Here is a 25,645-nt window from a genome sequence, read left to right as displayed (position 1 = left end):
GTGTCCCAACTTTCCATTGCGTAGTTGGTGCCCACTGGGGAAATTCTGATTCCTTGGGGATGTAGACACAAAGATGCTCTTTCTGATGTGAGCGGTGCCTTATGGTTGGCTAACGTCCTTTCGACGGTGGTGGAGTATCCCGGTTATCCTTATTCGGGTGACTCTTTTTGATTTTCTGGTTTTATTGCCTCTGCGTAGGCTGTTATCCGCTGGGGGATTCTATTGTATGATTTTGATTGGCCTCTTCTGTTAGGTGGATTATCTTGACGTTCAGTGTTTGGTTGAATACCGAATTCCGCTTGGGGAATGGGTATTGATCTTTTTGGATTTTTTTTTTTTTTTTGAGGAGTGCCTCTGAGTAGGCGAATGGGGATTGAGGATCTTATGTATCCCAGAGTATTATTTAGAAAGCCTCTGCAGGCTTAGCTTCACTCGTCGCTCGAGTTGGAAAGCTATCTTCCACTGAGGAAGTCTGAGTCCTTTGACTCGGATATTTTGTTTGGATGATCATGCTTCCATTGGGGAATCTTGCTGATCTTGCTCTGATAGCTTTCACTGGGAATTCGGCCCAAGAGTGCAAGCTGAGATGTCTCTGGGGAGTATTATTTCGGCAAGCCTCTCCAGGCTCAGTTATTCTGTACGATTGTTTGGATTTTCTGAATTTGAAGGTGCCTCTGAGTAGGCGAATGGGGATTGAGGATCTTATGTATCCCAGAGTATTATTTAGAAAGCCTCTTCAGGCTTAGCTTCACTCGTCGCTCGAGTTGGAAAGCTATCTTCCACTGAGGAAGTCTAAGTCCTTTGACTCTGATATTTTGTTTGGATGATCATGCTTCCATTGGGGAATCTTGCTGATCTTGCTCTGATAGCTTTCACTGGGAATTCGGCCCAAGAGTGCAAGCTGAGATGTCTCTGGGGAGTATTATTTCGGCAAGCCTCTCCAGGCTCAGTTATTCTGTCCGATTGTTGGATTTTCTGAATTTTTGCCTTTTTTGTCGATTTTTAGCTTTTTCTGTATGGAAGGATCTCAAACACACTCACAGATAAAGTATGCAGAGGAATGAAGATGTTGTTGATGTACAAAAGAATGGGCCAATACGGGCCGTATTGAATTCAATACGCCCGTATTGGTGTGGACGTTATGGCCAATGCTGTCGTATTCATTTCAGTACGCCCGTATTTGAGTTGAAAATTTGTTCATAACCCTAATTTTAGCACGGGTGTACTGAACATGGTACGGGCGCTTTGTTTTTTCTGAAGTTTATATGTTTTTTGTTTTTGTTTTTGTTTTTTTTTTTGTTTTTTGTTTTTTGTTTGTTTTTTCAATAAACAGAGAATAAGTGATCTTCCAGTACACCTATCATCTGTATGCATGTATGCGGTATGATGCACCTAATTCTATTTGATTTATTTTTTCAAAAGAATTAACCGATGCGTTTCTTTGCTTGGATTTTGCCATTCCTCTAGACGGGCTGTGCGCTGCCGATTTCTGTAACCGAGGAATGATGTGTGTTATATTGAGATTGGTGTCATCAACCCAGTGATCCTTCCCTTCCTTTAGAAGATGTATCAACCCTCCTATTGACCACTATATCTCCATGTTTCCGCTAGATTACTCTAAAATCGTTTGGGACAAGAGAAAAGAAGGGAAAGATATTTTTTGTTCGAAAGTTTGTGTTTTAGAGGGGATTATTTATTGTTTTGAAAGTGGTTTTTGTAAGAATGGCTGGCCAAGGTGGGCTCATGTGTTTAGGCTTGTTTGATTAAACACTTATGAAGTTAAGAAAGTCCTGTTATTGACGTTGTGATTTGACAACTTAGATAGCTTCCCTTGAACCTTTCTTTTTGAATTCAGCTCATGGTACCATCATGGATTTCTTTTGTTTTTTGATTGTCCTTATTTTTTTCCTAAAACACCCTTTTGTGGCGTCTCAGCGGACCTTTGTTTTTGTTCATTTTTGCAACCCTAACTTTTGCCTAGGTCACCCTTTCGTGGGATTCCTAGCGGGTTCTTTGCTCTTATTTTTGCGCAGCCCCCTTTTTGGGTTTCCTGCCGAGTTTTTTTGTTTTTATGATTTTTGTTTTTAAAGGATTTCTTTTTTATCCATGATGGCACTTGTCGAGGCCAAGGAATGGTGCTCCAAGTTGTCATACACACTTCCACATAGAAATGATGCGGGTTTATTGTTATTAAGACAATTTTAACCTCATTCATGCTTATTCAAACAGGGTTAAAATAATGTGGTCTAGAAATTTATTGCAAGCAAGAAAAGAAGCAATAAGAAATAATAAAGAATGATTTTATTATAATTCTAGCGGAAACATGTGCCCTATCGAGGCTCGGGGGTCGGGCTGTCCCCGAGGAGTAATCTCTAACAGTCATCAGGTCTATACATCCCTATCGGAAGGAGAAGAGCACTTGATGACGACGACCGGCCTTGACGCTTGTGAACCGGCCTTCCTAAAGATCTGGCTTAAAGAACGTCGAGAAGGATCTTGGTTCCTCTTCGTCCTTTGATCTTTATTAGGGTTGTATCCTAACCCTTGTTTCCCCGGATTATCCTTAATAATGGGTAGCTCGGGAATTCCTTGGGAATCCTTGCCAAGTCCTTGTCCAGGCAAGTATCCATTCTTGGTGAGCATGTAGGCTACCTTCTTCATTTCTCGGGGAAACGTTTCGACATTGGCGATCTCCAATGCTTGGAAGGCGGTCTCTAGAGCTTCCTCTGCTGCATCCACGTAAGGTATGGCAGATGGCTTGCTGATGAGTATGTCATCTTCAGCTTGTACGGTCACCAGCTTGTCACCCACTATGAATTTGACTTTCTGGTGGAGCGTAGAGGGAACAGCTTTCGCATCATGAATCCAAGGTCGGCCGAGGAGACAGCTGTACGCGGGAGTAATGTCCATCACTTTAAATTCGACATTAAAGATGGTGGGTCCAATTTGGATTGGAAGATTAATTTCTCCCACCACTTCTCTTTTAGAACCGTCGAAAGCTCAGACGATCATGTTGCTTGGGCGCATTTGGATTCCCTTGATTGCCACTTGATCAAACGTTCTTTTTGGCATTACATTCAAGGAAGATCCATTATCCACCAAGACTTTAGCGATGTGATATTCCTTGCACTTTACAGAGATGTGCAAGGGCTTGTTGTGGTTCGGTCCCTCAGCGGGGATTTCTTCATCGGTGAAAGTGAGGTGATCATTAGCCGTGATGTGACTAACAATCCCCTCAAACTTGTCTTGGGAGATAGTGTGCGATACGTATGCCTCGTTCAAGACTTTCAACAGAGCTTGCCGATGCGGTTCGGAGCATAGGATCAACGACAACAGAGTAATCTTTGCTGGCGTCTTATGAAGTTGATCCACGATGGAGTACTCGCTTTGTCGGATATATTTTAACAGCTCGTCTGTCTCCTCCTCGGATTCTTTATTTTCCTCGGTTTTTTCTTTTTCTTTTCCTTTATTCTTGGGAGCTTTATCATGAAGATCTTCGGGAGTGTAGATCCTGCCACTCCTAGTCATGCCCCCAAGTCCAGCGATGTTAGAGATATCGCTGTCGGCAGAAGAATGGATGTTGTATATCCATGGCACAGCCTTATTCGATTCGTAGGGAAAAGGTCTTGGAGCAGTGATCCTTAATGGTGTCGGACCTTCCCCTTTATTCGTCTTGATTACCAACAACGGAGTTGATGTGCGTTCGCTTGGCGCGGTTGTTGGTTTACACTTAATAACAAACGGCGTGCGATCCATTCTGAACATACACATCGATTAATCCTCTTTTTATTAATGTTTATTAATGAATTACTAGGAGGGATGTATGAAATGTAAACCTAGATCCTTCCATGATCTTTGATAAGAATGCATGATATGAGATGATGGCGTTGAATATGCATGCATTGTGTTTATTCAACTAAGCATTATCATGTTTTCAGGATGCTCCTAAGATGATGCATGATATTGCTAGGTTTGGATAAATGATTTTTTCTTCTTTTTTTTGGTATTTTGTTTTTTGTATTTTTTTGGGTGAAAATGGAAACTACCTACATGAATGTGATGAAGGTAGATGTTAACACCATGTAATGGAAGATTCTTATTCCTATTTATTCTTATTTAAAAAGGGAATGTTGTATGTTTAAAGATTGCAATGTATGCTCAAACAATGTCACATAAACAATGCACAAACAATTCACTCATCCACGAACAGTCACGAGCGAATCACGAGGTAGGGGTATCCTGCAGAAAAGTGCATATTCAAGGAGGTTCTAACTGTTCTCACCGGTCCAAGGCCCCCAAGGTGCCCCCATTATAGGGACCCAATCCCTCTCGTCGTAAGTCGATGGAAAGTTCCAACGCACTGTCGGACTTGAGTTCATGGTTTTCACCTTGAGTGATGCTTTCCGACAACGGTCTACGGGCACCTATAGACCCATTCGACAACCGGCCGTACTAACATCCACTCCCTATGGCTTTCCACTCATGCCCCCGGGTATAGAGGGAACTGTTGTGTGCAAAGGTTTGTGTGCAGTTTATATTTCAAACAATTGCGAAAATTTTAAACATCCAACAGTTTATTAAAGCCAATTAGGTAAAACATGTTATCATACAAGTGAGGGGTAATGAAGTAATTTTAAACTATTATTTTAGAAACAATCCATCATTAAATGGGACTGACTCTCGAGGCTTCCCCAGTGGAGTCGCCATCTGTCGCCACCCGCCGAAACGGACCTTGGCATTCGCGACGATGGTCGGACTCTTTTTAAGTTTTGAAAAATGATGGATTGTTAGAACGACTTATTCTCAAACTGAGACCTCATCGAGCTAACAATTTTGTTAAAATGATTCTCACCCATCCATGTTAATCCTAAGCGGGACCCTCCATGGATTAGTGGTTTTCACAAAAAGAAGGGTTCTTGGAGTCGCCACCAATGTTTTACTCAAAACATTGGAAAAAGATATAAGGCAATTGATTTTCACAAATCAACTTTGGCCATTACAACCAGAGTCGGGTAAGGGAGTCGGTTACGTGCGAGGAAGGTGTTAGCACCCCACAACGCCCCTTTCGGGTTCCCTATGACCGATTATTTCATGAATAATAGTGTAAAGTTACTAAATTACCCCTATTTATTAGAAACGATTATGAATAAAATATTTACATGATGAAAGCTTAAACGTGCAATGCAACAATCAAAAAGCGGTAAATGAAAGCGGTAAAAGAAAGGATTTGGAAAGAAACCTTTGAAGCGTGCTTTTATAGATTCAAAAAGGAATTAGGAGGCTTTTTGGCGCTCCTTCCCACTACACGTTCGCTCGCTCCTTTCCCTAAAAATAATGTTTACTATGGAAATCAAAGAGATTTCCCTTCGACTTGTTCGAGTCTCAAGCTAATGGCTCATGACTCAAGAACTTCGTCGGATTGGCTCTCGGAGAGACTTCTAGGGCAGAGAATAGCTCAAAAACCCAAGAATACTCAGCACGAGGGTCCAGAAGTCTGGAAAAAGTGTGGGAGGACGTGCCAATGACGTCCTATTTATAGGATTGAGGCGCAATACGGCCTGGGAGGTCAATACGGCCTGTACTGGGTTTTTGAACTACAGTACGGCCGTATTGAATTTGGTACGGCCCGTACTGAGCCATTTTGAACTACAGTACGGCCGTATTGAATTTGGTACGGTCGTACTGAAGTTTTTGAACTTCAGTACGGCCGTATTGAGTTCACTACGGCCGTATTGCAGTTCAAATGGCTCAGTACGGCCGTACTGAACCTCTGGGAGGGTGTATTGAGCTCCAATCCTCGCACACCCTTATTCTAAGCTACTCTAAGACTTCTAGACCTACAAAGAATCATCCTAGGGTCTTCCAGGAGTCCTTCCGGCTGACTTTCCTTTGGTCTTTGAGAGTCTTTGAGCTTTATTTCCGACCCGGACAATTTTAGGGGTCTACATGGCCATATACTAATTTATATGGAGTAGTTTTCGTGGCATCTCGAGGTGAATTCCTATAAGCCCATAGTACTTGAACAAGAGTCTCGTGCCAACTTCAAGGTCTGTTTGATGTATGTTTTTTGATTAAATTAATCACAACTTTATTAGCAGCCTCGACCTGACCGTTTGCTTGAGCATAATATGGTGTTGAAGTTATTAACTTAATTCCCCTCGACTCTGCATATCGAGCCATGTTTCGACCCGTAAAAACTGTGCCTTGATCAGTAGTGATTGTTTGAGGAATCCCAAACCTTGTAATAATATGATCCTCGATAAAATCAATTATGTCCTTTTGCTCGACTTCTTTTAAAGGAATAGCTTCAACCCATTTTGTAAAGTAATCTATGGCCACCAATATATATTTGTGATTTTTTGAAGAAGGTGAGTGTATTTGTCCAATTAAATCCATTGCCCATCCTCGAAATGGCCAAGGTTTGATGATCGAATGCAACTCACTCGCTGGTGCTTTTTGTATGGGTCCATGTTTCTGGCATTCTTCACAGCTTTTTGCGAATTCGATACAATCCTTAATCATGGTTGGCCAATATAAACCTTTTCTCGATAAAACCCATTTCATTTTCTTTCCAGCTTGATGTGCTCCACAAATACCTTCATGTATCTCCGCCATTGCTATGTAGCTCTCATCTTTCCCCAAACATTTGAATAAAACTCCGTCGAAACCCTTTTTATACAATTCATTATTCAGTAAAAGATAACTAAGGGCTTGGAGTTTAATCTTCCTTTCTACCTTTAGGTTGGGATTTCGCAAGTATTCAATCAATTCGCTTCTCCAATCTTGCTGACTTACTGAACTAACATTCATAATTTCTCGGTGCTCCACCAATTCATTTTCTGTGTGGATTAAATGTTCGAGACATTCTTCACTTACTTTATACCCTGAGGCTGTTTGAGCCAACTTATTTGCAATGATATTTGAACCTCGAGGAATATGTTGTAATTCGACTTCATCAAAAGTGTTAAGTAATTGCACGACTCGAGCCTTTAATTCAATTAACTTCTCATTTAAGCACTTATATTCTTGTGTTAATTGTTTGACAACTAACTGTGAATCCCCTCGAATCAATACATTTCGAGCACCCAACTCCATTAATATTTCGAGTCCAGCTATCAACGCTTGATACTCAGTTTCGTTGTTCGAATACTTTTTGTTCATTTTAAGTGACACTTTTGTCGGCAATCCCTGAGGGTTTAGGATTAAAAGACCTATTCCAGCACCTAACTCATGTTTCGATCCGTCAAAATATAATTTCCATGGTTTCGTGGTTAAGTATAAAATCTCTTTTGACTCATTCGAGTGATCAGCGAGAAAATCTGCGAGTACTTGACCTTTAACTGCTTTTAGTGGTTCAAAAGTAAGTGAATATTCAGTTAATGCAAGTGCCCATTTACCAACTCGAGAATGTAAAACAGGTTTACACAACATATACTTAATCACATTACTTCGACAAAATATTACAACATCACGAGTCCTAATGTAATACTTCAACTTTGTACAAGCAACATATAAACTTAAACACAATTTCTCTAAAGGAGAATATCTAATTTCTGCTCCTACTAACATTCGACTTAGATAATAGATGACTCTGTCGATGCCATTTTCATCTTCTTGCGCCAGCATGCCCGCAATAGTCGAATCACTAGTTGAAATGTACAACTTCAGTTGCTTCCCTTCAGAGATTGGTGCGAGTACTGGAGGATGAGCCAAGTACTCTTTGATGTTATCGAATGCTTTCTGGTGATCTTTATCCCATCGAAATTCTTGTTCCTTTTTTAGACGTAAAAGAGGAGAAAAGATTTTAGTTTTACCAGACAAGTTCGATATGAATCTTCGCAAAAAGTTCACTTTACCTAGGAGAGATTGAAGTTCCTTTTTGTTCGATGGAGGTTTAGTCTCCATAATAGCCTTCGTTTTGTTTCGATCCACTTCAATTCCTTTCTGGTGTATGACAAACCCCAGAAATTCTCCTGCTGTAACACCAAAAGCACATTTTAGTGGATTCATTTTCAAACCATGTTTTCTCATTCTCTCGAAAGATAATTTTAAATGGCTTAGATGATCCTCTTTTCGTTTCGACCCAACAATTATGTCATCAATATATACTTGTACAAACTTACCGATTAGATCATGAAATATTAAATTCATTGCCCTCTGATAAGTAACACCAGCATTTTTTAATCCAAATGGCATCATCACCCATTCATAGACGCCTAAGGCACCTGGACATCGAAAAGCAGTTTTCGACACATCGTTAGCTGCAATATAAATTTGGTTATACCCAGAATAACCATCAAGCAAACTCATAATTTCATTACCTGCAGCTGCGTCTATCATGTTTTCAGCAATAGGCATAGGATATTCATCCTTGGGCGTTGCTTTGTTGAGATCTCGAAAATCAATGCAGACTGTGAGTTTTCCATTCTTTTTAATCACAGGTACAATATTCAAGACCCACTCAACATATCTTGAAGTTCTAATAAACTTTGCTTTTAGCAGTCTTTCAATTTCTTCCTTAATTTTCTCGACTACTTCAGGGGCAAATCTTCGAGGGTTTTGCTTAATAGGTCTCTTTCCAGGAACTGTGGGTAACCTATGTTCCACCAATTCTCGATCTAATCCTGGCATTTCCTCGTAATCCCATGCGAAGCAATCTTTATACTCATGTAAAACTCGAAGCAATTCCTCCTTTAGGTTTCCTTGCAAGAACTTGCTCACGTAGGTTACTCTTCTAGCCTCACCCGTTCCTAAGTTTACCTCTTCAAGTGGATCCTGAGATTCTAACTTATATTCCTCTTTCTCCGTTCTTTCGAATCCCAATGGTGAGTCGTCGAAGATACAATCCAACTTGGGATCTAGCTCCTGCTCTTGGTTTTCTGTTGTTTTTTCGACCGCGTGGCCTTTTCCGTTTCCTCGATCTTCTTTTTTGCTCGAGACATCTTGGTCTCTTTGATTTCCTGTTTTTTGGTTTTCTTTTTCGTTGGAAACTCCCTGGTCTCCTTGATTTTCTATTTTTTGTTTTTCATCGGCCCATGTGGCCGTACTGTTTTTATCAACTTCCTTCAAAAATGCTTTTTCACTTTGAACTTCTTCGGCCATATTGGCCGTTCGATCGGCTACGTAAGCCGATATTCGAGCTAAAAAGCTCGAGTAAGGATCTTTATCCTTCATTCTTCAAGTGGAGCCGAATCCTTCTCGGCTCAAATCACAAAACCTCTCCTTACATCCTAGCAAAACGTCTTCTTAATGCCTTCTTCTTCATCCATCATTCTAGAATTGTAAGCATCGAAAGGTTTAGTTTTCGCAAACGCTGTCAGTTGTTGGTCCGCGAAATACATCCCAACTTCATAGGTTTTCTGATCAGCTTCAAGCATCTCTAACCCTTCATCATCATTCCAAAAAAATATCTTTTGGTGTACAGTGGATGGAACAGCTCCTACTCCATGAATCCATTCTCGACCTAGCAGGACGTTAAAGTTTGCCTTAGATGGCGTTACTATGAACATTGTAGTCCTCCTCACACTTCCAATTTGTACGTCAAGCAGAATCATACCTTCAGGCTGAGAAGACTTTCCGGCATAATCCGAAATCATTATGTTGTGAGGTTTTAAATCCGCTAAGGACTTTCCAAACCTCTTCAGCATTGTCTTGGGTAGGATGTTCACAGCTGCCCCTCCATCAACAAGAACCTTATTTACCTCTTGCCCCTCAATCAACAATGTCAGTAATAAAGGCTTGAGGTGTCCTTTCATTTCCTCAATAGGAGAATCGAACACAGCAGTGTTAAACTTAGGAATAACCCTTGATATTTGGCTAACCCATACGATTTTTGACTCATAATTGGGGTCCTCGAAGAAGTCCTCTCGATGGATATCTTCTTGTTCATTCACAGCTTCCATGGCTCCAGCATACTCAGTTGGTAAGATCGAAACTATCCCACAAATGTCCTCTAAAGAGTCCTCGAAGCCACTCTCGAAGCAATCAGTGATCATGTCTTCATCATCGTCAACGAACTTTTGAGATGACTCTCCTCTCTGGGGAACAGGGATCGAAAAACGATTTCCTTTTACTCCTTCAAAAGTAGCTTTCCGCATCCTTTGCTGTCTTCTCCACTGAGTTTTACTCAAATTGTTGAAAGGTTGTCGAAAGCCACGACCATAACTTCCCGTTGGGAATTTTCCTAGATTTCCTTGCACTGGGTTCCGTGGATAAGCCATCACTTGTTTCCCTCGACCTATTCCTCCGACCATAGGTCTTGGCGGTGCATTCCATTTGCCAATAGGCACATTAGCATTTGGAACAAAAGTGTTACCAAACCTCGATGAATTATACCTCTCCATCTTTCCTACTGGAGCGTTATATTGAGGCATGTGAACCTGCCTCATAGTTAACCCAGCATTCAACCCGACGTTGGGCTTAGGCTTTTGTCGAAGGTTTTCAGCCTTATAATTCATCATCATATCTGACTCCTCAAAAGCCTTAGCAGCAGCCCTATCAAATACAGCACTACATCGAGGGCATAACATCACTTCTCTATCAGCTTCTTTCTTTTTCGACAAGAAATCAACTAAGCTATCCCCCTCTTTAGGATAAATGGGCTCCTGCTCCTTAGCAAAATCTTCCATTAGTTCCTCAAGCTTCTCATCAGAAATGGGCTCAATATTGTCATCCTCTTCGACAGTGACATCCACCATATTGATCCCTCCTATCGAGACTGGCTCGACATATCCAGTATGAGCAGCAAATGGGTCTGTGTCCACTTTCATATCTTTCTCCTCAAAAGCAAGGCGACCATCAGTAATCGCCTTTTCGATAAAATCCCTGAAACGCACACAATTGTTAGTCCAATGACCATACAGATTATGATATTTACAAAATTTCTTTCCTTTTCTTTGCTCGAATGGGGGAATTTTATGATTTTCTGGGAGTACGATTTGTTTATCTCTTAATAAAATATCAAATACTTTTTCCGCTTTGGTTACATCAAAACTATACCTCTTACTCGAATTACCTTCTACATTATCTCCTGGTTTTAACATTTGACACTGATACGTAGGGCCAGGGCGTAGTTCTGCTAAGTTGATCTCAAACTCCTCACTCGAGACTTCACAATTAGAATCTTCCCCAAGATCTGAATTTTCTAAATACGCTACCTTCTCCTTTCGAACAAATTTGTCAAATTTTCTCAACCTTTCTTTTTCTAGTTTAATTTGTTCGATCCTTCTCACTTTTTCAGCCAGTTGGGCCATATCCCTCAACTGTTCGTTTACTAACTTCTTGCGTATCGAGAAATCTAACCCTGTCGCCGCAATCCTAACTAATTCATGTTCAGGTATATTGGTGTAACATCGAGATTTTAATTGCCTGAATCTATTCAAATAGTCATCCAAAGTTTCATTATCTTGTCTTTTGATATTCATCAGATCGACTATACTAACTTTTGTTTCCTCTCTAAAGAAGTGTTCATGGAAACTACCCTCTAACTGTACCCATGTGTGTATCGAATTAGGAGGTAAGGTAGTAAACCATGTAAAAGCATGTTTAGTCAATGAACTAGGGAAATATTTCATTTTTAAATATTCGTTATTTGCTAAATCCCCACATTCGACTCCATACCTAGCTATGTGTTCGACTGTTGACTCAGTCAATTCTCCTGCAAATTTCGAGAACTTGGGTACTTTTACTCCTCGGGGTAGTTCTGCTTGGGTAATATAATCAGGAAAAGCTGACACGAAATATGGGCGTTCGTTTCGACCTACATCAAATTCATGCCTATTTAATATTCTTTCCACCATCTGGTCTAAATGATCATTGGGATTCCCATTAGGTCGAATTACATTCTGAAAATTTCCATGCCCCCCAAGGTTTTCTCTGTCATTCAAGTTCGCACTCATAGCTCTCGAAGGTGTTCCCTCACCTAGTTTATCCCCTATTTTGTTTATCAATTCATACAGGGGAGTCATAATGTTATGCATTTGAGTTGACAACAAATTGACCATGTCATGATTACTATGGTTCATTTGCTGTCTAAGAGCCATCATAGCCTGGTTACTAATTCCAGTGGGTACGTAACTGCCTTGTCGAATTAACGAACCTTCCTGACTCGTTCCTATATGTTGATAGGGGTCTTGCATAACAAACCCCATGCCGTTTGGTCCAGGATTATATCCCTGTGGGGATATATGCATTTGGGGATTAGGCCCTATCAAGGGTACTGGCATATCAGCATGTATAGGTTGGGTACTTCGCCAATTAGGTGGCATACCCCAAGGATACTCCCTCGTGACATCTACCAGTTCCTGAGTTACATTATTTGGCCTTGCTGTGTTTTCGAGTAACACAGGAGGAGACCTTGCCCCCCCGGTCACATTAGTAGCACTATCAGGATTGGGGTTAGGTTGTTCTACATTTGCATTATTATGGCTTGCATTCGGATTATTAGACGTAGACATAGTTCTCCCACTCCTTAATCTCATGCAATTCACACACCTAAACTAGTCCAATTATGTTCTGAATTAAACGGGTCCCACCGGGAGTGCCAATTTGTTTACGGTGGAATTAACCATCAAATCCTGGGTTCTTTTTATTTAGACTAGCATACGAACGTATTTCAATTTAGGTGCTTTACTGTGTTATCGTGTTACCGCGAATGGAGAGTAGGATGAAAAAGTCTTAGCAACTACTTGTTTCAAAATGTTCTTCGATTAAAACAAACAAGCAATGTTCCTGCATGCAAATAACAATATGAATAGAATGAACAATGTATACATTCGCAATACAAATCATGTTCAAATTACATAATGTTCAAGCATTACAAGATTAAAGTCTATAACTACGTAATTAAAAGGAGAGAAGAGAAAAGAAAGACTACACTAATCCTACTCCTAAAAAGAGAAAAGACAAGTGGCCGAGAAGTAATCATACCCAAAGATGATTCCTTGCATGGAAGTCATATGTGCAGGCAGAAAATGCTTCAGAATTTGGTTAGAGTATGAGTTTTCCGACCTTGAAGAGGTCCGTGATCTTTCTATTTATAGAGACATAATGAGTGGTTAATTCTGTACACGTATGCTCTTAACCCATAACTGCTACCCACTACATTTGCTATGTGGTTCAGAATAATAACTTCTTTAAACCGCTTTTCCCACGTGTTCTTATTCTCTCCTTTGATTTTGATAACCGCTTCTGGCTTAGCCATTTCCTTGTTCGACTTTTCCGAAGTGCGTTATGTTCGACCCTATCTTGAATGTTTCCATGTGAAGTCTTGTTTCCAGCTTGAATACTCTCGAATCTCAATTCGACCTTATCTCGAGTACCCCCCTTTAGGACTAGTTATAAGTCTTCCATGTATGGTAATCTTGAGGCAATGCCCTTAGTCAAACCGTTTTCGAGTCTCATCACTTCGAGTAGTCTCAACACCCTTATATCAATCACTGGAAGTGGGACGGTGACTGAAGGAATAGTTAAGTCAGATGAATGGTTTGACTTTGACCAACTACGAAATTTTTTTATTTTTTATTTTTTACTTAATACATTTTTACTGGTCTTTACAAGTTAGAGAGAAATAAATGATAAATTAAAAGAAGAGAGTGGAAATAAGTTAAGTAATTTGATTAATGAGAAATAAAGAGATAAAAAATTAAAAGATAGTGGATCATACCTCTTTTTATATTCACACAAGATTTAGTAAAAATAGGAAAGATTTTTGCTTTTTTGACAATTTTTAACCATCACAAATTTTTTTATTTAATTTTTGTCCTACCTGTACATTTATTGGACAGTCACAATCAAAATAATTTTTTTAACACTTAATGAAAGTTTCTAAACTATCACAAAATGATAAAATAGATTAAAAAAAATTATATAATCAAAATCTACGGCTGCAAATAAATATCAATTATGTATAAAAAAATATTTTTACCATAAAAAATAATTACAACATTATTTATTTTATTTATTTCTTTCTTCACTATTTATTTTCTATTTCTCTTAAATAAAACAATTAAATTTTCATCCTTTTTCTTATCTATTTTTACTCACTTATTTCTCTCTTTTCTATTTCTTTTTGCTCTATTTCTCACCTATTTTTTTCTCACTAAAAACCTTTCTTTATCTCTCTCTTCCCTATTTATTTTTTATTTCTCTTAAACAAAAAAAAAATCAAATTTTCATCATTTTTCTTACCTATTTTTACTCACTTATTTCTCTCTTTTCTATTTCTCTCTACTCTATTTCTCACCTATTTCTTTCCTCTCTAAAAAAACTTTCTTTATCTTTCATTTTTCTAAAAGTTGTAATTATTCATATGTTTTCTTATTATATAATTATTTTTAACTACTTATGTATTATTTTAAAATTAAGTAAGACAATTATATATGTAATATATCCTTTTTTTTTAAATAATTTAGAATAAATATAGTATAATATAGGGGAATATTTTACTAATAAAATAAAATAGGAGAGGTAAATTAGAGGGTTTTGAGCACTCTAGACCCAACTTGGAGGTTGATTAAAAGAAGCAAAATAGAAAGGATACATTATTACCTAAACACTAAATAAGAACTAGGTTTCACCGTATATTCGGTGAATCCTGAGCAAGTCATCATACGCTAACTTGGTCTTCTTCTTGTCGGGCAACACGATCGGGTACATGACAGCCTCTTCCACAAAGGAATGCCCTAACCCTAGCACGTGACCAACCACGTGCATCAGCACAGACTCCAAATCCACCTCACCCTCATCGCTCTCACCTTTCACCACCCACTTCTCCTCCGAATCCAAATACACGCTCCCAAAACGCGCACTGTAGTTCGTCTCCGCACCCCCCACCGTTCCACCTTCTCCATCCAACACCACGAAGGCAACCCTAACGTCCGCGCCATCGAACGACGCCGTCTCCGCCAACCCCAACGACGTCGCATTCGACCACCGCGCGAAAACGTCGCGTAACAAAACCTTGACGCCGTTAGAGACGTTATTCCGAGGGTGAATAGCGTAGGTCAGCTCTCTCCGCCCCGGTTTCCACCACCGCGTAAACGACGTCGTGTTGACGACGTCGGGAACACCGCACCGTGGCTGCGATATCATGCTATACGTGTCTTGGTCTAGCTGCCCCGTGACTTGGAGGTTGAAGTTTTTCTGGTATTGTTTTATTGCGGATTGGAGCTCGAGGGTGAAAGTGTCGTTGAAGTTTGAATTCAAAGTAGAGTTTAAGTATCCGAATATGTCTAAATATTCTTTCACTTCGGACAAACCCTTGTATACGTCTCCAAGCTTTAGTCCTTTCTTGAACGTGAAGAGTGACTTCAGTTTATTCCAGACGCTGGAAAATTTACTTGTTCTGCTGTTTTTGAGCCACAACGGGATTCCTTTGATTAATGCTGGTAGGAAAGATGCTGAGACAGATACATCAACAAATAGAGAAGATAATATTATGAGAAGGAATGTAGAGCTTGTTACTGCTCTTAATCTCATACTTGAGTATGTTTTATGTCTCTTGAGCAATAATACGAATGTTTTAGTATGTGATTGAACTGTGAGCCAGAGCCAAGGAAGAATTCATATATATATAAGAACTTGGTGATTGGAAATAGTCGCATACCTTGTGCTCATGATAAATACATGAATTGTAAAATACGAATGTAAGTTGTTTTGACTGTAGAGTAAGATGTTGAATATGTCTTTAAGTGATGTACACGTTACAACTACTGTCGAATGTTCTAGCAAGTTCCGCACAAGAGTAGTTTCAAAAGCCAAAGAGTTTATTTGTTCAATTCAAACAGGGTGCAATCACGAGGAAATTACGTAATTAAATTTATATAATCTATAGGTTCTTATCCATTTTAATCAGAAAATTTGTAAATATTATCAAACGTTACGAAATTTCTCTTCAATCACCCCCAGGTCAAGCATTCAATTTTTTCCCCTAATTATTTAAGTTATTACAAGTCACTAGTGTGTGCTACTTCTTTAATTTATTCACTCTTTTTGTGCCAAAAAGTATTGGAAACAAATAGTGAAGCTGTTTGTTTTCGCTGTGCGCACATCGAAGCTGTTTTAACTATGCAAGTCCACAAACACATGGAAATTAATTGTAAATAAAAAATAGAGTCATTTTAGTTCTTAAATTTAGAAAATGTCATATTAATATCTAAAATTAAGAAAATTTTAAATAAGTTCATGAAAATGTAATCACATGAGTCTAAAATTAAAAAAAAAATATGACTAAAATAATATATATATGTTGACTAAAATGATAATAAGTAATTAAATTTAAATATTTAATTACTATTTTTATAATTTCAAAAACTAATGTCATTACCTTTTTCATTTTTAATGTCTAAAATGCCTATTTACTCATACTTTTATTTTTTTTGATATATTTATTTAAAGTTTTCAGTAATTCATATACACTTATTCATACAAATGCAAGAAAAAAGAAGAAGAAAAGGGAGAGGAAAGATTACTTATAATAGTAGTAAGCTTATCCATTAATAAATATTAATAGTAAATAATTTTTCTCAAATTAATATAAATAAATGGAAGTCGAATAAAGTGATTTGATTGTTAATGCAACAATTTATAGTCTTTAAAATAATAATAGATTATTTAAGAAAATACTATTAAAAATAAAGTTAATAATATTTAAATATTTTTAAATAACAAAAGTATATAATTATACTTATAATAAATATTATAAAAGGAAAATAATACATAAAGAGAAATTAAAAAAATTATCTTCACAATAAATTAATACTATACAAAGAAATAAAATATTTTATAAAAATATATCACTTGAATACTATTTTTTTTACCATCAGATTCTAAATAAAAAAATCTTAATATTAAAACATTATATATATATATATACATATATATATATTAAAATTTCAAAAATTATAAAAAGTCAAGGCCTCACTCCTTTGATATATTTGTTTCTGATTTTCATTAATTAAACATTATTTTAATAAACACGAGAGTTGAACTTGGGAGCATTGGATTAACTTCTTCATGTCCTGAGATGCAAACTTTACAATTAATGAATTAAGAGATTGGTTAGATTCAGGATAACATAAGATAAAACTTTGGAAGATGTTTTTGAAAAAGATGATTAGAAAAACGATTAAAAGAAAATCAAGGGAAATGTATAACATTAAGTTCGTTTTTTATCTACATTATAATTTTATTTATTTATTTTTAATATTTTGCATTTTTCTTATTCAATTTGATATACCTACAATGTCATACATATCTCGCGATCAAAAGCTTTTCAAAGAAGACACTGCCAGGTTCACACACCACTCGTAAAATCAATGAAACAAACAATCATTTTCAACCAATCACAAACCCTACGACAACAATATAATTGTCAAACACTTTCTCTTTAGTAGATGAAATTATAGAAAAGAAAGAGGAAACATACTTGAAACACTAGAAGGTAGGGTGAGAGAGAGGGTTGAGTAGAGCGAAAATGTGGGAGATTAGCCTTAACGTGGGAGCGACGCACGGATGAGCAATGCCGCACGCGCGGATGAATGGAGCAGCGTGCAGATGAACAGAGCAGCGTGCGGTTGACCGGAGCAGTGTGCGGCTGAGCGGAGCGGTGGAAGTGGATGAGCCAGGCAATGCGCACGGTGGAAGTGCACAGATGAACGAAGTGGTGCGCTTGGCTGGAGGAGCAGAGTCAGTAAAAGGTAAATGTGGACAAAATTGGAGGGATTGGGTGAAAATAAATTGCGGGGGAAAATGGTGAAATTTTTTTACGGAAAATTGCCTCTCAAATTTCGGAGGGCATAAACCTCCTCAAAAAGTGATAAAAACCGCCACTATTTTTACAATTTTGAGCGTTCTCCCAAAACGCCGCAACTCATGTTATTTTGAGGGGGTTTCTAAAACCGCCGTAAAATAACCCCCACTAAATAGCATTTTTTTTGTAGTGTCCAATGTGATTCTAGCTTCAAGGGCATAATTAAGTCCATACAATATTATATTTTTAAGACAATGACTATTGTTCTTAAACATTTCTTTCGAATTTATAATGATTTGAATCAATAGTGTTTAATTTTAAAAAGTATAATAATTTGCGATAATAAAAAAATTTGGAAATCAAAATTACACAATGAAATTATAAGACTATAAGTGAATTTAAGCATAAACTTTTAGAATATAATAAATAAGTTTTTTATGTGAAAACTATAGTTAATAAAACTATAAATTCTTATTATAAACTCATAATTTTTTCATTTAAAAATAATTATCAATATTATATATTTAAAAATTGTATAATTTTTCTTATTTGGCTTTCCTGACTAAAAATCTTGTCTCTATTTTTAATAAAAGTTACGCTTCATAAATACATATTAATCTATGATTGTTAATTTTGGAATATTATGTGATCTATATCCATGAAAAGAAAAAAAAAACCTTGGTATTAAAACAAATTTGATTACATTTATATTTGAGATATAAAGTCATTAAATGATGTATATCATTAGATAAAGGCATAAATTTTTTTTACGTTTAAAGTATATTTAAATTAAATTATATATATATATTTTGACTAAAATGATAATAAGTAATTAAAGTATATTTAAATTAAATGATGTATATCTTGAAGTATTCGCTGAGCGAAGTGTTTGATGATGATGAATGCATTATGCATGCGTTGAAAAGTTCTGTGTCGTGTGAATGAAAGATTCTCTTCCCGCGGAATGGTAAGCACCTGGAAGAAGCCACCATTGGAAACGTCGACGTTGGCTTGTGTTGTTCGTTGAAGACAAGAAATGTGGGATTAGTTATGTACCTGCTCGAGAGTACACTCGTAGTCTTCTTGGTAAGAAGGGCCGAACGGATACTTCAAACGGATTTTTCAGAGAGGGGAGGTACCTGCAAAAGGCACTCCGACGCTCAAGTCAGGACAAGCACGATATTCTAGGATAATTAATGAACAGTGACGTACCTCGTTACGTGTGACCTATTTATAATACCTGACATGGGCCTGAACGTGGTGGGCCTATTCTAATCTTTACCAAATTAGGTAATACGATGCTAATCAGCTAATCATGTCTTAATTAGGCACTTGTCCTTGTTAACTATGATTTGTACTATAACCCGTTTAACCTATCGGCACATTGCCGAGCCGACAGGCTAATGCTTGGGAGGTTGCGTGTCTTCGACTGTTAACCGGGCCGGTAAACGTTTACTTGGTATCTTATCGGATCGGCATTGGGCCGAGCCGATATGTAAGATGCGGGGATGCATCATGCTGTTTGCATCGGCCTTCAGCCGGGCCGATGCTAACGTCAGCCTTGGGTATGGTCCAGTTCGCATGGATGTCTGACGGAACGGCACGTGTTGGTCAACGTGACCGATAGGGTCCTCCCGGTACAGGTTATATTAGTTGTGTTATAAAATTAAAAAATAAATAATAATAATAATAAATAATAAATAATGTAGTTTAATACATGGAGGAACCAACGTGATGTCTGATGTCTAGAATCTATATTGAATGATGAAAATGAGGAGGGCGTTGTTTGACTTTGACATATTCCCTTAGAACTTAGAATTATACGGTTCAATTTGGACACCAACAAATGTCAGAGAAGTGTTATTTTACTTTGCCACAGCAGGCATTCAAATCAAACTAAAACGAGTTTGGTGCCCGCATCATACTGTTACTTTCTTACAAAAAAAAATTTTTTTAAAAGCTAAAAATGAAGATTTTTTAATTTTGAAATAATTTTAATAGATTTTTACAATTAATTAACAAACCTAACTTTATTGGAGGAAAAAATAATAACAAGTTATTTCGGATGAAATTTAACTTGAATAGTCGGGCTAAACTTAGTGCAATTTAATTCAATAATGACCTATGTAGTTGGTTGATTTAATAATTCTACTTATAGTCCTGTCTCTAGAAGATATAGGTGAACACTTTTCTTTTCATGAGTATTATATTTGATGCATGGTCTCTGTTTTAATTTAATTTTCAATATTCAATATAGACTTCATCTTTCATTTTTGTTTTATGCATGCAAAGTATATGACTTAATTTGTCAATAATTAATCTTAATTGATAAAAAAAATATTTTTAATAGAATCTTTTCTCTCAAATTTTTTTCGTTCATAAAAATATAAAACCTTAAACCCAAACTTAATTTCACTTGTTCTAGTAATGTTAGTAATTATCTTCACCTTTAAGTAAATAGAAGAAAATATATGGATTTACATAATACGACAACATTAGTTCATAACAACAAAGAAAACTTGGTGTAAAAAAAACAACAAAGAAAACAATAATGATGAGGCAGCCCCGCAAGACCAATCTCTGAAGGTTCTTATGTGGTTTAAGGCGCTTTAATTTTACCAACGTCAGTCAAGAAGCAAGTGATATATGTGATTTTTTTTTACACGTCAATGTAAACTTCTGACTTTGTAACAATAGTTTTAAAATCGAGCAGTCATTGAATTAAAGAAGATATTAGTTCAGGATTTTATGGTTGAAGTTGAACCATGATTAACGAAGCATGACTTAGTGGATTAATTTGTAGAAGAGTGTATCCTTTTTCTTTGATGATGTTGAGGGATTGAAAGAAAATTTAATGAGGTTTGAATAAAAATAAACCCTTCTTCATTGTAATTTACATAATTTTGATGTTTTTTAATTCGTGATAGAGGATGTTAATCTTAATATAATACTATATCTATATGATTATATCGTATGTTATATTTTTTTCTTTCTTTAATTGGTATCAAAACTTTGAAAGCTACATGTTATAATCTGTTCATGTTTAACATCAAAATTGAATTAGATTTAAATTTTGAAATTTTTTGAATTCAAGCATATTATGTAAAATAATTTAGAGCTTTTGATCGCGAGATATGTATGACATTGTAGGTATATCAAATTGAATAAGAAAAATGCAAAAAATTAAAAATAAATAAATAAAATTATAATGTAGATAAAAAACGAACTTAATGTTATACATTTCCCTTGATTTTCTTTTAATCGTTTTTCTAATCATCTTTTTCAAAAACATCTTCCAAAGTTTTATCTTATGTTATCCTGAATCTAACCAATCTCTTAATTCATTAATTGTAAAGTTTGCATCTCAGGACATGAAGAAGTTAATCCAATGCTCCCAAGTTCAACTCTCGTGTTTATTAAAATAATGTTTAATTAATGAAAACCAGAAACAAATATATCAAAGGAGTGAGGCCTTGACTTTTTATAATTTTTGAAATTTTAATATATATGTATATATATATATATAATGTTTTAATATTAAGTTTTTTTTATTTAGAATCCGATGGTAAAAAAAATAGTATTCAAGTGATATATTTTTATAAAATATTTTATTTCTTTGTATAGTATTAATTTATTGTGAAGATAATTTTTTTAATTTCTCTTTATGTATTATTTTCCTTTTATAATATTTATTATAAGTATAATTATATACTTTTGTTATTTAAAAATATTTAAATATTATTAACTTTATTTTTAATAGTATTTTCTTAAATAATCTATTATTATTTTAAAGACTATAAATTGTTGCATTAACAATCAAATCACTTTATTCGACTTCCATTTATTTATATTAATTTGAGAAAAATTATTTACTATTAATATTTATTAATGGATAAGCTTACTACTATTATAAGTAATCTTTCCTCTCCCTTTTCTTCTTCTTTTTTCTTGCATTTGTATGAGTCCAATGTGATTCTAGCTTCAAGGGCATAATTAAGTCCATACACTATTATACTTTTAAGACAATGACTATTGTTCTTATACAACATTTCTTTCGAATTTATAATGATTTGAATCAATAGTGTTTAATTTTAAAAAGTATAAGAATTTGCGATAATAAAAAAATTTGGAAATCAAAATTACACAATGAAATTATAAGACTATAAGTGAATTTAAGCATAAACTTTTAGAATATAATAAATAAGTTTTTTATGTGAAAACTATAGTTAATAAAACTATAAATTTTTATTATAAACTCATAATTTTTTCATTTAAAAATAATTATCAATATTATATATTTAAAAATTGTATAATTTTTCTTATTTGGCTTTCCTGACTAAAAATCTTGTCTCTATTTTTAATAAAAATTACGCTTCATAAATACATATTAATCTATGATTGTTAATTTTGAAATATTATGTGATTTATATCCATAAAAAGAAAAAAAAACCTTGGTATTAAAACAAATTTGATTACATTTATATTTGAGGTATAAAGTCATTAAATGATGTATATCATTAGATAAAGGCATAAATTTTTTTTAAGTTTAAAGTATATTTAAATTATATATATATATATATGTTGACTAAAATGATAATAAGTAATTAAATTTAAATATTTAATTACTATTTTTATAATTTCAAAAACTAATGTCATTACCTTTTTCATTTTTAATGTCTAAAATGCCTATTTACTCATACTTTTATTTTTTTTGATATATTTATTTAAAGTTTTCAGTAATTCATATACACTTATTTCTCCCTCTATTTTTTTCCTTCATTTTTCTATGACCGGTCTTCCTCTCTCTATTCTTTGAGTACTTTTTTTTTTTTTCAAGAGATAGAAAAACAAGATGATCTAATTTACCCTCTTTTCCTTTTCAAAACAAGAAACTTACTCGGTTTTCTTCTTCTTTCTTTTTTTTTTTTTCGAATGTTTCTCTCTTCCTCATTTGCGTTCAAAATAAGGTGATACAGGGTCAGGCCTATACCAGAAATCCAAACGTAACACTAAGACATCAAAGTAGATGGACAACTATGTTTAAGTCAGTCCAAATATTAGCTACCCAATTTTCTTATGTTATTTTAATTCAATAATTCTCTGGTCCTTATACTTGTACAACTTAGATCCATTTGTATCTTTATTTTCTTTATAGAGAGGGAGGAAATATGTACTGATAGATTATGAATGGAATACCTTTCTTAGAGTTAACCTAGTATCTAGTTCTTTAATTTTCATCTATCATGAGGTGTTTGCATAATTAATAACATAGATGAAGAAGAAGAAGGTTTAGAAAAAGAAGAAGGTCTATGCAGTTGCATAGTTAAAAAATCAATGTTTCATGGTCATTGTTTAATATTTTATCCTATCTAATCATTCCTAACTTTTAGAAAATTAATAAAAGATTACATATGAAAAAAATACAAAAATTAACCCTTATATATAAAACACAAATGACTATTTCATATGAGAGTGTTTAAGAGGTCTTCTTCAATGAGAGAGTTTTCAAAAATTCTTTCAACTTCATATCTAATTCAATCTTTATTTATCATATTTATTAATAAATTAAATTTTTTAATATTTTTAAAATAAATTATCATTAAACAAAAATAATATTCGTTGCAATATAAATTATTTATCATGAAATATAATTTATATATTTAAAAATATCTACTTACTCAAATTTTAAATACAATTTATTTATTTAAATAATATTTATTTACATACATAATTTATTTTAAATTTTAATTATATATAATAAAATTTTATTTGTCCATTGTATAGATAAAAATGCTAGTAATTATAATGTCCGAGTCCCAATATCTTTTAGTTATGATAAAATGTATACTTTAAAAAAACGTTGGAATATTATGGAGATGGTCATTGATTTCAAAAAAATAGTCTGACTTAGACTTTATGTATGAAAGTTAGCACATAAATTCATGTTGGGCATCCTTTATATTTCCACCCTTATATATGTTCCCTTACCATTCCTTCTTATTTTATCTTAACGATATTGAGTTGATTTTAATTAGTTTACTCTAATTCAGGTTAGTTGATTATTTATGGGTCTGGTTCTTAGCCTAATTCGGGTTGAATGCCTTAATAATTTGAGTTAACTGTCTAACCCTAATATATATTATTTAGTCCATCTAAACTTTGGGCCGTCTGACTGTAATACAAAATTGCGCGGCCTGTTAAATTTGGTTTGGGCATAACAAGTCGGGCTATCTATACATCTGGATTTTACAACAATTTTCCATGTTTTCTGGGGGTATTTGCTTTGAGTTATTATATGGATTTAATACTTAAATGAGTATTTTAATTTGTGGATTGTTTTTATTTTAGACAATAAAAAATTATATTAAAATTATAATCATAATCAATAAATATTTTTTAATTTTGCATAATTTATATTTTAATTTTATGATTAATAAAATTAAAACAATGTTCATTGACAAAAAAATTTATATCATAATACATAAATTTATAAATATTGAAATTCAAATGATAAATAAAAATGAGAATCATAAATTAAAAGAGATAAAAGTTAAGAAAATTTTCTAGAAACACTATTGTTTTTATTGATAAAGAGGAATATAAAGAAGATTATTATTGATAACTAATAAGATGAAAAGTACTTTATGCCTTCAAGAGAATAGCCATTTTTTTAATAGTTAATTAATGAGTAGCTCTTTTAAGTCATGTATAGTTATTTTTTTTAGTTAACTAAAGGATAAAATTGAAAAAATAAATTGTGGACACCAAAAAGTGGTATTCTTTTTATAAAATAATATTAAATTCTATTTAGAAAAAAATGAAAATTATATATATTTTAGTGAATAATAGGATATATAATCAAAGAAGTTATTGAAAATTTTGAAAAATGTTCCATTAAAAAAATAGCTAAAAATACTATTAAAGAATATGGCATAAAAATACTCTAGTTTGAAATAGTTATTTTAATTAAATATATAGGTTGTGAATTGTTTGGGCTGGTATATTCCAGAAAAATAAATAAATATAAAAAATATACAATAATATAAAAAAATCAAAAGAATTAGAACATAGAAAACATTTTATTTATTTTTCGTACATGTCTTGTGTGGACTTTTTTTCTTCTTCTTATGAATGACATATTATAATATAGAGATGTATTTAGTGTCAGGATGTTTTATTATTATTTATTTTGGTAAATTCTTTTTTTTTTGTATATTGACAATTTTTTAATGATTATCAAAGAAATAAATATTGATTGTTCTTGTTATAATTTACAAGTGCTTCAACAACAGGATGATGTCCTGATTACTCTAGTATCTGTGATAGTAGAAGTACTTGCAAAGATACTTCGACACTTATGTTAGAGAAAATTTTAGATTAAGAATGAGTTTAGGATTAGAGTAATATGTCTAGTGTTTCTCATATGTAAGGGATTGATCTTATTTCTAGATTTAGAGATGATGTTGCATGATTTAAAGAAATATTTTTACAGATATATTATTCTTGATAATGTAATCCTTGATTTTGGGATACATGATATGTAGAGATATTGTTATTGGTCAGCAGAGATATTATTATTTATTTTGGGATCACAAGAGTTGTTGTGTGCATTATGCAAAAGCGAGGTTGAATCTACTCCCCACATTACATGCTCATGCCCATTAGCTGATGCTATTTGGAAACAATGGCTGAGGTGGATTGATTGTCCTGCTCCCTTACCACATCTTATTGAGCAACCCTTTTGATGGAAAAAGTAGGGAGAAGTGATGAATGTTCTTCTCCTTAGCTCCTCCTAGCCACGGATCCTCTTTAAGGAGATAACACCGAATGAAATGGAGCTTGAATGAAGAAGGAACACGGATGGATGAAGGCTCAAGCCTTGGATGGAAGCATCCA

General features: G+C 34.5%; 2 protein-coding genes across 2 annotated transcripts; both read right to left on the bottom strand.

Moving 5' to 3' along the window:
* Positions 1-6,386: 6,386 nt before the first annotated feature.
* Positions 6,387-9,174, bottom strand: LOC145953499 (uncharacterized). Its single transcript, XM_083067467.1, has 5 exons — positions 8,322-9,174; positions 8,124-8,261; positions 7,503-7,976; positions 6,597-7,400; positions 6,387-6,490 (listed from the first exon to the last, which is right to left on the bottom strand). Exons 1-5 carry the CDS (start codon positions 9,172-9,174, stop codon positions 6,387-6,389), a joined length of 2,373 nt encoding a protein of 790 aa, XP_082923593.1.
* Positions 9,175-11,643: 2,469 nt separating this feature from the next.
* LOC109800350 (metalloendoproteinase 2-MMP) lies at positions 11,644-15,670 on the bottom strand. Its single transcript, XM_083067018.1, has one exon. It carries the CDS (start codon positions 15,475-15,477, stop codon positions 14,566-14,568), a length of 912 nt encoding a protein of 303 aa, XP_082923144.1. The 5' UTR covers positions 15,478-15,670; the 3' UTR covers positions 11,644-14,565.
* Between the last annotated feature and the right edge of the window lie 9,975 nt (positions 15,671-25,645).

Source organism: Cajanus cajan, chromosome 11 (assembly GCF_000230855.2).
Source record: "Cajanus cajan strain Asha chromosome 11, NIPB_CcT2T_4, whole genome shotgun sequence".
NCBI classification, from domain to species: domain Eukaryota; kingdom Viridiplantae; phylum Streptophyta; class Magnoliopsida; order Fabales; family Fabaceae; genus Cajanus; species Cajanus cajan.
The sequence above is the reverse complement of the archived record's forward strand: the minus strand, read 5'-3'. Positions and strand labels throughout refer to the sequence as shown.

Bases quoted from the DNA above. Each gene is read 5' to 3' on its own strand.
- LOC145953499 (XM_083067467.1), bottom strand. From the start codon at position 9,174: ATGAAGGATAAAGATCCTTACTCGAGCTTTTTAGCTCGAATATCGGCT. The intron at 8,262-8,321 runs GTAATGAAATTA...TTTATATTGCAG, and splicing joins CATGATAGACGCAGCTGCAG to CTAACGATGTGTCGAAAACT. The intron at 6,491-6,596 runs GTATTTGTGGAG...ATTCGCAAAAAG, and splicing joins AATGGCGGAGATACATGAAG to CTGTGAAGAATGCCAGAAAC.
- LOC109800350 (XM_083067018.1), bottom strand. From the start codon at position 15,477: ATGAGATTAAGAGCAGTAACAAGCTCTACATTCCTTCTCATAATATTA.